Below are 12,806 nucleotides of genomic sequence, written 5' to 3'. Positions count from 1 at the left end.
TGATGTATGAAATAGCTTGTACCACAAATTATATGACGCTCCATCAAATTGCAAAAGTATCAAAGTGCAATGCGTCGATCCCAGCACTTTGAAAACATACTTACCTAAACAATTGGATGAATGAAAAAATAAAGCTAAACCAAAAACCTAACACTACCTTCAGACCAAATTTGTTGAAAGGGTTATGCATGAGGTAAGCTGTAAGGGTTGAGGTCAGATGCAAGTTTAAGGTTAGGGTTAGCAAACATTAATAAGGGTATGCAGGGGGGCTACTTGTTCTTACTAATGTGTGTTAACCTTCCCCCTGCCCCTATCCCTAAGTCCCAGCTTTACACCTTACCTTAACTTAAGTAACAGTACCACTGAATAGGACACTAAGATACACACCACATACAGTGCCACACATTAAACTGTCCCTTAACCTAGCGTTTATTTTACTCCAGCCTTAACCTACAAACACTGGCACACACACTCCCATCCCACTCACACTTATCATAATTACCTGTACTCAAACATCTTGTATTCAAATAATAAAACACTCAGCACTAAGTGCTTTCAATGTGTTATCTCCCCCAAGCACACTGTCAAACAACTGGCTGTTTGACACAGTGGCGAACTACCACACTATAGCATTAGATTGGTTTATGAACTCATGTCCTAAACCTAGAGTACAAGGTATTGTATGATTTCATTTTCAAAATGCAATACATATACATATATATATATATATTTGGAATTACTTAAATTGATTGAATACCATTATTTTCGACATACGTAATGTCAAAACAAATTTAGCAACATTATGCATATCAACACATTGTTAGACATGCACAGAATTGATCTCAGTGCATGAGGGTGGCCTAATGGTTAAGGTGTTTGCCTTATAAACACAAGGTGCAGGGTTTGAGTCTTACAATGGACAATTGGCTAGGCTTAAAATGGTTCACAAGGGCAGTTAGCCTAGTAATAACCTATGACTCAAAAAATCTTTTTATGCAGAGGGGCAACTGCATACCCCCTACTAATTATCAGTTCTATCTCTGAGATTGTGCAGTCCCTGAGAAAAAGGGTATATTCCTCTACACGGGCATTTTCAATCTTGAACACCTGTCGACCATATGTTGTGTCACTTAAATAAATAATGATCAAAATAACATTTGACAAATTACACACACACATATAATATATATATATATATATATATATATATATATATATATATATATATATATATATATATATATATATAACCAATCATCAAAAATATAAATCATCTAACAGGAAGTGATGAAACACAACTTGTCACCAACTGATAAAAAAAAACACTTTAAAGGTGTTTTCTTTAGGGGGCAAGCCCCATAGACCCCCACACTCCGTGCTAATAATATATGCTAACTCCAGGATAAAAATAGAGTGGGGAAAAGGACAAAACACCTGATTCTCACTGTACTACAATCTAGCACTGAAAAAAAATAGTACATGCGATAAGCTGATTTTTGATCAGCTGTGCTGCCTTTTTGTGAATGCAATAATTGCTACATTTGACCAACTGACTGATTCACATATATGTGTGTGTGTTTGTATATATATACATATATATATATGTGTGTGTGTGTATATATATATATATATATATATATATATATATATATATCTACTATATATGTGTGTGTGTGTGTGTGTGTGTGTGTGTGTGTGTGTGTGTGTGTGTAAATGTATGTATTCACACGTGTTCCATTCAGTGGAGCAAAAACACAGCTGGTCAAATTTGTTGAGCGATGTCTTTATATGTCAGATGGTAGACTAGTCAAACAGGTTGCACACCCAATTGAAAGATGCCAGCTTTATGTCAGGTTGAGGTACAGAAGGACTGAAAATATGCCCTTATCCTACTGTTGTGCAATCTTAGAGTTTGTATATATTATCTAGCTGTGGTTGATGGGTGCTGGCTCCACATGGAAGTGCAGGAAGGCTAGCAGTGTGTTTTTATGTACTGGTGGTTGTGTGTGTGTATCTGGGTATGTTTTGTGTGTAATGTTTCAGTGTGTGTGTTTGTGTGTGTGGGGGTGATAGTATGTAATGTGTTGTGTATGTGGTTGTTTGTTAATCTGTTTCAGTTGAATGGACAGTATATTCTATAGGGTGAATGTTAAAACTTTCAATTATTCTTTCTTTGATCACATGGATTACAGTCATTGATGCGAGTGCGCGCGAGCGCCCGCACACACACACACACACACACACACACACACACACACACACACACACACACACATACATGCACAGAGTAAGAGAAGATAATTCACAGTCCAGGGTTCTATAAAAATAAATTATTAAAGAATGGTTTTATGGACAGTAAGGATAAGAGCATTTAAATTATGTGATGCTTAACGAGAAATAACCTAAATGAGGAGATATTTCGAACAGAGGAAGGGGCTAGTAGTAGAATAATTCTTAAATTCATTCTTAATTGTGTGTGTGTTGTTTTCCTTGGGCTTGCATATTGACTAACCACTTAAAAAGAAACATGTTTAATTTGATTGAAAACACTAAAATGGCATGTGTAATGCATGTCATAAATTCTGTCGCACATATTTACGTATTTAGATGCAAAAGATAAGCAAAAGTAGATGATTTTTTAATCAAAAATAATTTGTAAATATCACTCATTTCTGCATGTTTTATTATGGAAGGTACTTGTGTATCTCATAATGAATGCAATTTGTCAAGAAGAAGAATAAACAAACATCTGGCAACATATTTACTGCATACTTTGACAAATGCGTCCTATATTAAATTATCTTCTAGATGGAAATTATTTCAAATTACAAACTGAAACACAATGTAAAAGTGTCTAAGCCTAAAGGCAGCAGAGAAAACTGAGGTCATAGTGTTTCTTTCAGATTTACTTTTTTTCTCTGTAGTGAAAATTTAATTTCTGCTAGCAGCTGTTTTTAGATGTGTCCTAAAAGATGGAAAAATGAAGTGATTTTTGTTACATAGTATAAAGTATGTGCAGGTCCTTCTGCACATGTCATGCTCATCTGTAACTCCATATTCTTATCTGATAGTTTTAATGCTGAATGTATTGCTGTTTTTTATTGTTGACTGTGTAGCTCATAACATTCATAAATATATATATATATATATATATATATATATATATATATATATATATATATATATGTGTGTGTGTGTGTGTGTGTGTGTGTGCGTGTGTGTGTGTGTGCGTGTGTGTGTGTGTGTGTGAAGGCAATCAACAAATCTAAAGTTGAAGCAAAGTAGTAAAATTATTTAAAGTAACAGAGCTCCTCAAAACAACTCAGCACGTTTAATTTTTGCTTCTCAGTTCATGTACAAGATTCATATTTTTAAAATTGAAACTAACCATTAGCATCTTACTAAAACTTTTTTTTATTTTTACTATAGAGCGTGGATCAAAAGGACATCTTGACCTCACACAGTTGATTGGAGTTCCCCTGCCACCTTCTGTTTCATTTATCACTGGGTACGATGGATTTCCAGCTTACAGTTTTGGACCAGGTGTCAACATTGGTCGTCTCACCAGCAGTTTTGTACCACAACCTTTTTTCAGAGATTTTGCTGTCACTGTCACTATCAAGCCGTCCGGAAACGATGGAGGTGTACTTTTTGCAATAATGGATGCTTTGCAAAAGGTTGTTTACTTGGGTGTGAGTTTGTCAGCAGTTGAAGATGGATCTCAACAAATTATCATGTATTACACTGAATCTGGGGCTTCCCGGACTCGAGAAGCCGCATCATTTAAAGTCGCAGCCATGGCAAACAAGTGGAATAGGTTTACAGTCACTGTACGTAACAATGATATTGCTTTATATATGGACTGTGAAGAACACAGCAAAGTCAGATTTCAGCGGTCATCTCAACCTTTGCAGTTTGAATCAGATTCTGGAATATTTATTGGAAATGCTGGAAGAGCAAGTCTGGAAAGCTACAGTGTAAGTAGACAATCTTTAAGAGCCTTGAACATGTATAATGTTCAGAAACCATTACTGTTTGGAGTGTAGTTATTTTCTTCTTAGCTGTGATTAAATCCATCTGATTAGAAGTTTGCTGTCTATTCTTTTTGAAAAGCTCACAGTAACTTTGTTGAAATAGCCTTAAAACCATTGCATGCTGGAGGACACTTAATTCATCTAGGTTTTTTTTTTATAAGCACATTTTCTCCACCAGCAATGTGTTATCATGTTATTTAAGCTTTTATATTATTAAAACAACACCAAACCACACTATTCTTCAAAACTGCCAATGTCTGAAAACCAGTATGATTTGTTTAGAAACTCAGCACTAGTTTTCAGACAAATGAATTAACATTTTAGGCGTAGACATGGGGGGGGGGGGGGGGGGGTTCAACAGGAGATTGTCTTTGAAGACACTGTTCTGTCCAAACTGGCCTTTTGTCTGTCTCCAAGCCTTTAAAATAAATTTAACTGGATTGGTTAAACCCCAGTGTTGAGTTTCTGTTTGCAGAATTTACATCAGACTAATGTTTATGTCTCACATAAAATGCACTTACACAACCTAGTAAACAGTGTCTCCTTTATTTTATCTTCATTTTCTTGTTCATCTGGTTTGTGACTACAGTCCTTAAAAGGATCTCCCACCACACAACCACAACTTTACTCTAGATCTTCCACCAAACATTGTCTTTCACTGGTAGAAAAAGCAGAGGAAGTTTTGATCTCATATGAACGCTGATATGAGGACCTGCTGATGTCATCAGTGTATGTGGAAAATAGCAGTCTTTCCTGCTTTCCTGATGTTCATCGTGTTTCACTGTTGCAGTCATTACACTTGGGTTATCCTGCTGGCAGGCTACCCGCAGTCAGCCTGAATTCCAAAGTCTTGGTCCGGTGTCGGTTGCTGTCGCCTCTTCCCTGACGTCAGTGCGTCAGTGGTATAAAAGATGCAGCCGACGCCATTTTCTTCAGTCTTTCTTGCCGTGTGGTGCCCGAAGCAAAAGCAGTTTGCAAGTGCCGGTCGGCCAACTCCTGAGATTTTCGAAATCGAATTTCAGATCCGAAGTCTTCAATAAAGCTAAGTACCCCGTTGGGGAAACTTTTTTCTTGCTCCAGACCGATGTCGGAAAAAGTTAACAATTGTATTTCTTGTGGGAAGCAAATACCTCATAAGGATTTCCACTCTTACAGTATTCCTTGCCTAGGCACTGACCACAAAGTTGCTAGTTGTTGGTTTTGTGCTAGATTTAACCAATGCACTATTAAGCATCGGTACGACTTTGCTTTTCATTATTTTGGCAGAAGGTTTAACTACATAATGCCGACGGAACAACCGATGACCGGAATTCATAAAAAACGCAAGGATAAAGACAAGGACAAGCATTCGAGGTCCAAAACTGACGACGAAGCCTCTTCTAGGCCAGTCGCCGGTTCGCCGGTGCTCAGTGAGGCGCTTTCGCAGCCCCTGACTCCCGCTACCTCAGAGCCACAGGCCGCCTCCGACTCCCACATGGAGACAGCTAGGCCTCTGGATACTGAAGGTATTGGCCCTTCGGAAATTAATCCCTCAGATGGGTCCAGAGCCACTGAGCAGGCATCGGCTTCTGAGGGTGTCTTCAGACCTACACAACTGTATATAAAGCCTACTTCAGCATCCAAGACAAAGTCTAAAACAGTTTTAAAGACAAGGAAACCAGTACAGTATTCTCCAGGACAGGCTTCTATGCCTAAGAAACAGATGCTCAAAATGGCCAAAGACCTAATTACTTTGATTAGGGGTTCCCATCCCCCTTCTGATAAGAGGCCTAGGCAAGACACTGAATATGATTCCTCTGATCAGGTTTCCATTTCCTCTGATTCCTCTTCTGATCAGGGATATTCTGTTCCTCCCTATGAGGATTCTGATGCTGAAGATTCTATTCCTTCAGCTTCTCCTCCTGAGGACTATTCTTTTGGGGAAACCCTGCATACCATGAGGGAGCATTTCCATTGGGAGAGCTAGGATTATTCCAATTCTAAGAAAAGACTTAGATATTTTCTTTTACTTCCTCAGCACAGACCTCTTGCAATTCCCCCTGTTCTAGACATAGTAGATGATGTTTTTTCAGAGTCTGGCCTGTCTCCGGACTCTTTACCTCCTGCCCCTGTTAAGCCGGACAGATAGTACAGGGTCCTAGACTCCCATAAATTTCTTTACAAAACCCCTGCTGCTGACCCAGAAACTATCTCACAGGGTTCCAAGGGGGTCAAGGCTGCTTCTGCCAAAAACCCTGTCCCCTCAGACAGAGACTCTAGGCCTTTGGACAGATGGGGGAAAAAAGTTTACACTTCTGCTACCTTGGCTGTAAGGGCTTTAAATTGTCAGTTTCATATGCTCAAATATCAGCAATACTTAATGTCTTTGCTAAAACAAAAAATGTTGACAAATTCTGAATGTTCTGAGAACAAAGATTTGCAGGATTTATTGCATGCAGCTGAACAAGTGGGAAAACATACTTTGCAATGTGGCTATGATTCACTGGAGGCCTCGTGCAGGGCCGCTGTTACAGGTTCTGTTATTAGAAGGCATGTTTGGTTAAAGGAACAGAATCTGCCTGATCATGTTAAAGCAAAATTATTGGATGCTCCATTACAGCATGATACTTTGGTGTTAAGGCAGAGGAGGTGTTAAAGAAAATGGAGGATAAGGCAAAATCTATGCAGACAGTAAAGGATTTCTTACAGGTACAGCCACCCAGATTTAGCAGGAACTGGCCCTCTAAGAAATGGTCCTTTCCAGTGTCAGACAGACCACAAAGAGGCAGATTCAGATGCCCTAGAGGCAGGCAACAGCCCCAAGGCTCATACAGGCCCAAACAATGGGGTGCTTCTACCTCCAAAAGCGGAGAAGACAAATCACAGCTGTATAGAAAACAGTCCCAATGACTTCCCTCTGCCAATGCCAAGCACTTATTTTTTGGCAGCACCCTTAGGGGGAAATCTAGCACTTTTTTTCACAAAACTGGCACAAGATCACCCAGGACAAATGGGTCTTAAATATAGTCTCTCAGGGTTACAGGTTCCACTTTCACACCCTTCCAAAAGCAAAAGGCATGCCAGACCTGCCACACAATCAATGGCAAGAGGCACAAAAACAAGTTTCATCTCTCATGGACATGGGGGTTATTCAGCCAGTGCCACACCAAGAGTAGGGACTAGGATTTTACTCAAGACTTTTCTTAATACCAAGAAAGGACAAAGCCTGGAGACCAATTCCGGACCTGTGTAGTCTAAATACTTTTCTGGACATCCCAAAATTCAAAATGTTGACTCTACAGCAGCTTCTGCCCATGCTGGACAAGAAGGCTTGGCTTGTAACTTTGGACCTCAAAGAGGCATACCTGCATGTCCCAATAAGACAATCGTGCAGAAGATACCTCAAATTCATAGCTGGCTTACTGCACTACCAATTCTCTGCACTGCCCGTTGGCTTATCTACTGTGCCCAGGGTCTTCACAAAATGCCTGGCACCAGTAATTGCATTTTGCAGACAAAGAGGAATTCAAATATACCCCTACTTGAACGACTGCCTTATTCAAGCAAAGGACAAAGATATTCTACTACAGCATCTGGCGTTTGTAAAAAGATTACTAATTTGCCTAGGGTACACAGTCAACGAAAAGAAATCAAAACTAGTACCCTCTCAAGAGATAATATTCCTGGGTGCAAACTTAAATACAACTGCCCAGATGGCTTATCTCATGCCAGACAAACAAAGGCATCTGACTTCTTACTTCAAAGACATGGCAACAAAGACCCAGTTATCTGCAAGAAAAATTCTGCAGGCTGTGGGCTACATGGCATCCTGCATTCTACTAATTCCATATGCAAGACTGCATATGAGGAAACTACAATGGTATCTAAAAAGTGTTTGGACTTAACATTGCCACAGCCTGGAAACAGTAATTACTCTCATTCCCTGCCTGCAACAGGAATTTCAATGGTGGGCACAGGCCTGTCACCACAACGAGGGACAGCCATTCACCTTATCCACTGCCAGGCAGACACTAACAACAGATGCATCAGATTATGCCTGGGGGGGGGTGCACATGGCAGGAAAATGTATTCAGGGCACATGGCCCACAAACCAAATGCATCTTCATATCAACCAAAAAGAGATGCTAGCTGTACAAAATGCCCTGACAGCCTTCAAGGACCTACTTAATCCAGGACAACTACTGATAAAGACGGACAATACTACAGTCATGTGGTACATAAACAAGCAAGGGGGCACACATTCCTACCCCCTCTGCAGGCAAGCCATGACTTTGTGGAGCACAGCATTGACTTACCAAGTACATCTGCAAGCACAATTCCTGCCAGGAAAGACAAATACTTTGGCAGATGAACTAAGCAGAAACCTCATGGATCCTCACGAGTGGAAACTGAACCCACAAATCTTCAACATGATAACAGGGAAATGGGGATGCCCAGACATAGATCTATTCGCTTCCCCTCACAACTGCCAGCTACAGAGATTCTGCACTCGGACTTATCACAAGCAAGCATGGAAAGTGGACGCCCTTTCATTCAGCTGGAAAGCCCTTACAGTATATGCCTTCCCTCCTCTGCCTCTCCTCTCCAAGGTACTCTTAAAGGTCAGACAAGAGAAGCCAAAAATTATACTGATTGCCCCAGACTGGCCACGCCAGCACTGGTACCCAATCCTAAAGAGTTTGTCTCAAGGCCCAGCCTGGACATTGCCTCTAATACCTCATTTGCTGACCCAACAGAACAATCAGATTCTGCACAGCCAACTCAGAACCCTAAATGTGGCTGCATGGCAGATAATGTAATCATTCAGAAAACACCTCTCTCTAAAGCAGTTATGGATGTTATTTTGGAGGCCAGGAGGCCCAGCACCAGAAAATCTTATGCAGACAAATGGAAGAGATTCTGTGCTTGGAACCAAGCACAGAGAATTGACTCACTTGAACCAAATATTCCTCAGATTTTGCAATATCTAACTGAGATGTTGGACAAAAGCCTATCCTTCTCATCAATTAAGATCCATGCCTCTGCCATTTCAGCTCATTACAATACGGACCCACCTATTTTTTCTCATCCACTGCTATGACAGTTTCTCAGAGGGGCCAAAAACATAAGACCTCCAAGGAGAGCTACAATACCTACATGGGACCTCAAATTTGTCTTGGAAAAACTCACACTGCCTTCTTTTGAGCCTGCCAATACAGCAGAGATAAAATACTTGTCATGGAAAACCGCTCTTCTCCTAGCAATAACTTCAGCAAGAAGAGTCTCAAAGTTACAGGCACTAATGGCTGTGGAACATTTTATTATTTTCCATCAGGACAGGGTTTCTCTAAGGACAAACCCAAAATTTATGCCTAAGGTAGTGTCCAGTGTGGCTCTTAACCAAACCATTCACTTGCCTACCTTTTATCCAAACCCACAGAATAAGGAGGAGCGACTTCTGCATACTTTGGACATACACAGACAGCTACGCTTTTACTTGGACAAGACTAAAGCCTTCAGAAAGACTGAGCAACTCTTAGTGGCATATGCTGCAGGTTCCCAAGGAAAAGCCACTTCAAAGCAGACTATTTCGAAATGGGTAGGCCACTGCATTCGTTTCTGCTATTCACAACATGGCAAATCAGTGCCCAAGGGCATTAGGCCACATTCTACCAGAGCAGCAGCCACTTCAGCAGCCTTCCTCAGAGGAGTACCAACCAAGGATATTTTGGAGGCTGCAACATGGACTTCAGTGCACACTTTTACAAAGCATTACCATTTATCTCTCTACTCTAAATCCAGAGCAGGCTTTGCCACTGCAGTTCTGCAGGGCCTCATAGCCACTCCAAACTCTATTTAGGCCCAGCCGCCCAACCTCAGCTTTGGGATTCAACCCAAGTGTAATGACTGCAACAGTGAAACACGATGAACATAGTACAGTTGTGTACCTACCATAAATGTAGATGTTTGAGTGTATTCACTGTTGCAGTGCAGGTTACCCTCCCACCATCCCCCTTTTTTCTTGGCTGGGACTTATCTGTACCTATCTATTCTATACAACCTATGTGGTGTATTTGCTTGTAGAGGAAGGTTATGTGCATGCTTTTTTTATGATCATAATTTTTACAGCCTACCCTTTTGGGGGCACCTGACATCTGGGGCAAGAAAAACTGAAGAAAATGGCATCAGCTGAAACTTTTATACCCCTGGCGCACTGACGTCAGGGAAGAGGCGACAGCAACCGATGCCGGACCAAGACTTTTGAATTCAGGCCAACTGCGGGTAGCCTGCCAGCAGGATAACCCAAGTGTAATGACTGCAACAGTGAATACACTCGAACATCTACATTTATGGTAGGTACACAACTGTACTTTCTCTGTATAGCCCCCCCCCCCCAACAGAGATGCTTTTGATATGGGGGCAGTGCAGATAATATAGCAGAAGAATCTAGGTAATGTTATTTTTCCTGATAAAACCAGTCTTAAATAGCATTTTATGCTTACCCTATAGCTATAGCTTACCTCCTTCCTGCATATAGCATTCAGAGAATGGTGCCACTTCTGAAAGCTTAGAGCTGTAAACATTTTTGCCCAGATGACTAAGTGTAAGCTTTTTTTTTTCAGTTACTCATTACATATAAGTCCAACTCATTGGCATTAAAGTTCACTCCATAGGTAACGCATGCCAAAAAGCAATGCCTAATTTGTAAAATGGAAGACAGAAATGCTATGTTTGATCTTCAGAATATATCTTAATGCATGATGATTACCTAAGTGCCTACAGTCACACATTTCTGCTAGATACTATAATTCCTCTGTTGTAAAGCCAAAAGACCATTTCTCATTTCAGTTATGTTACTATATGTTATGTGGCTGTAAGGCAAAAGCAACTTTCTAACTGTCTTGTGAGACAGAATCACATCTTTCATATGTTGTACGTCCGATACACACATTATTCCTTTAACATTACTGCTTAACCTCAGATGCACAAGCAATTAACCATTCATGTAACATTTTTGGGTTAGGGCTGACCAGATTAAAAGGTCATCTGCATAACGTATAGTATTCAGGCGCAGTAGGGTGAAGACCATTGTGTTGTTAAATAAAGACGAAGACCATAGTGTTGTTAAATAAAGACAAAGGCAGAAGCCCCAGAATAAATCTGTGAGGGATATTTGAGTTCACTGATTGGAGACTCAAAGGATGAATATGATTTTAAATCTGAACCCTACGTATGTCCTTAACATTAACCCCATATGAAAGCATTTAATTTACGTGTCTGGGATAACATATTGAATCAAATGCCTTGACCAGCTCACTGAAAAGTACTTTGGTCAGTTGGACCCCTTGGAATGGTAAATGAATAACACAAGAGTAAGTTGCCCATAGTCCAGTGGCCTTGAAATGACATTAGTAAGGGGTAACACTGCAGCAATAGCACTATATCCCCTTCAAAAATAATGCTGATGAGCAAAAAGGAGCCCACATGTACCTATCAACATGCTCCATCAGTTAAGAGACAACTGTCTCTGTCAAAATCTTAGCCAATGGTGACAGAAGTGAAGTATGTCTCAAGTTGAAGCTATGGTCCTTTAAGTCATAGTTGAGAAGTGAGATAATTGAAGAAATGTATGTCTGAAGCTATATCTTTGAAGATTTAAACCATAAATGCAAAGTGGGATAATATTCCTAACTGTAAAGAAATATTAAAAATGTGACAGACTGAAACAGATACAATGGCTCTCAGAAATAGTAACTGGTGTAAAAAAGAAGCAGTTTGGGAAATCTAAACTAGTTTCTGTTGTGTAGGAGATAGAACGGATGTATGCTGTAGCAACATTAAACTGGGTGAAACAAAATTCTGAAAATCAGCCGCTTTGTGAAACAAAGATATAAGCAGCTGACTTTCATAGTTCAAGCCGATGTCACTACTTGCTTTTGTTCTACCTTTTGCCAAAAAACTTTCTAGGGCTACCTAACAGCATACATTCCCATTGTTTCATGAAGTTTGCATTGGCTTCTATTGCCCTGTTTTTACAGCTTTCCTGTCATTGCAGTAAGGTTTACAGTCAGACTGTTGTTACTTTTTCAAAGACTTTATATGTACCTGCAAAAATTTCTTTTTTTTTTCTTTTTTTTTCAGAGCCTTTGTAAGCCAAGGTAACAGATTGCTTTAATAGCACCTTTACTGAAAGAGCAATAAAAGACTGAAAAAGTCCTTTACACTATTGCAGTCAGTTTGAGAAAGAAACAAGGTCCAATTTCAGTTAGTCAGCACTCATAGGCAGCATTTAGCCTAAAATCTACAAGACTGCTGCTTGTGCATGAATTTATCCTTTTTGATGATAATTAGGTGGTGATGTCATGACAAACATATGATGGGGTCACAGTCCGTTACCTAGTAAGACCAGATAACTATGACTGCATTAGCAATAGCTCCAGTTACTGGGACTAACATAGGAAGCAATGTCCATGTGGAAGACTGTGGCAGGACAGAGAGTTAGGTTATCCAGCTGTATGTGCCCAGAATGGGCCATAGGACTATCACCCAGTCCTGAGAATAAATGGGCCTAGCTCACGTCCCATTAGGAGGAAAAAATGACCTGACTTGGAACAGCCATGAAAGCAGATGGAGTAGGGAGAGGAAAAAAATTAGGAAGGTCAACCAAATGAAAAACTAAATATTCATTGTTTAAGTGTACAGACCTACTTGAGGATGACAAAGTTTATCATTATATGTTATAGAGCTGGTTAGTCTGATAATCGTTTTATTTTCCCAAAGTCTTTAGCATCT

General features: G+C 40.1%; 1 protein-coding gene across 4 annotated transcripts in view; it reads left to right on the top strand.

The window, feature by feature from the left end:
* Positions 1–12,806, top strand: part of LOC122796547 (collagen alpha-1(XV) chain-like) — a 1,635,928-nt gene that overhangs the window by 467,058 nt on the left and 1,156,064 nt on the right. For all 4 annotated transcript variants that reach the window (XM_044065114.1, XM_044065113.1, XM_044065111.1 and 1 more), the window contains one exon: positions 3,430–3,977. In XM_044065114.1, the coding sequence (XP_043921049.1) occupies positions 3,430–3,977 (548 nt within the window). The remainder of the gene's footprint in view (positions 1–3,429; positions 3,978–12,806) is intronic.

Source organism: Protopterus annectens, chromosome 3.part0 (assembly GCF_019279795.1).
Source record: "Protopterus annectens isolate FY-2018-M chromosome 3.part0, PAN1.0, whole genome shotgun sequence".
NCBI lineage: Eukaryota > Metazoa > Chordata > Ceratodontiformes > Protopteridae > Protopterus > Protopterus annectens.
The sequence above is the reverse complement of the archived record's forward strand: the minus strand, read 5'-3'. Positions and strand labels throughout refer to the sequence as shown.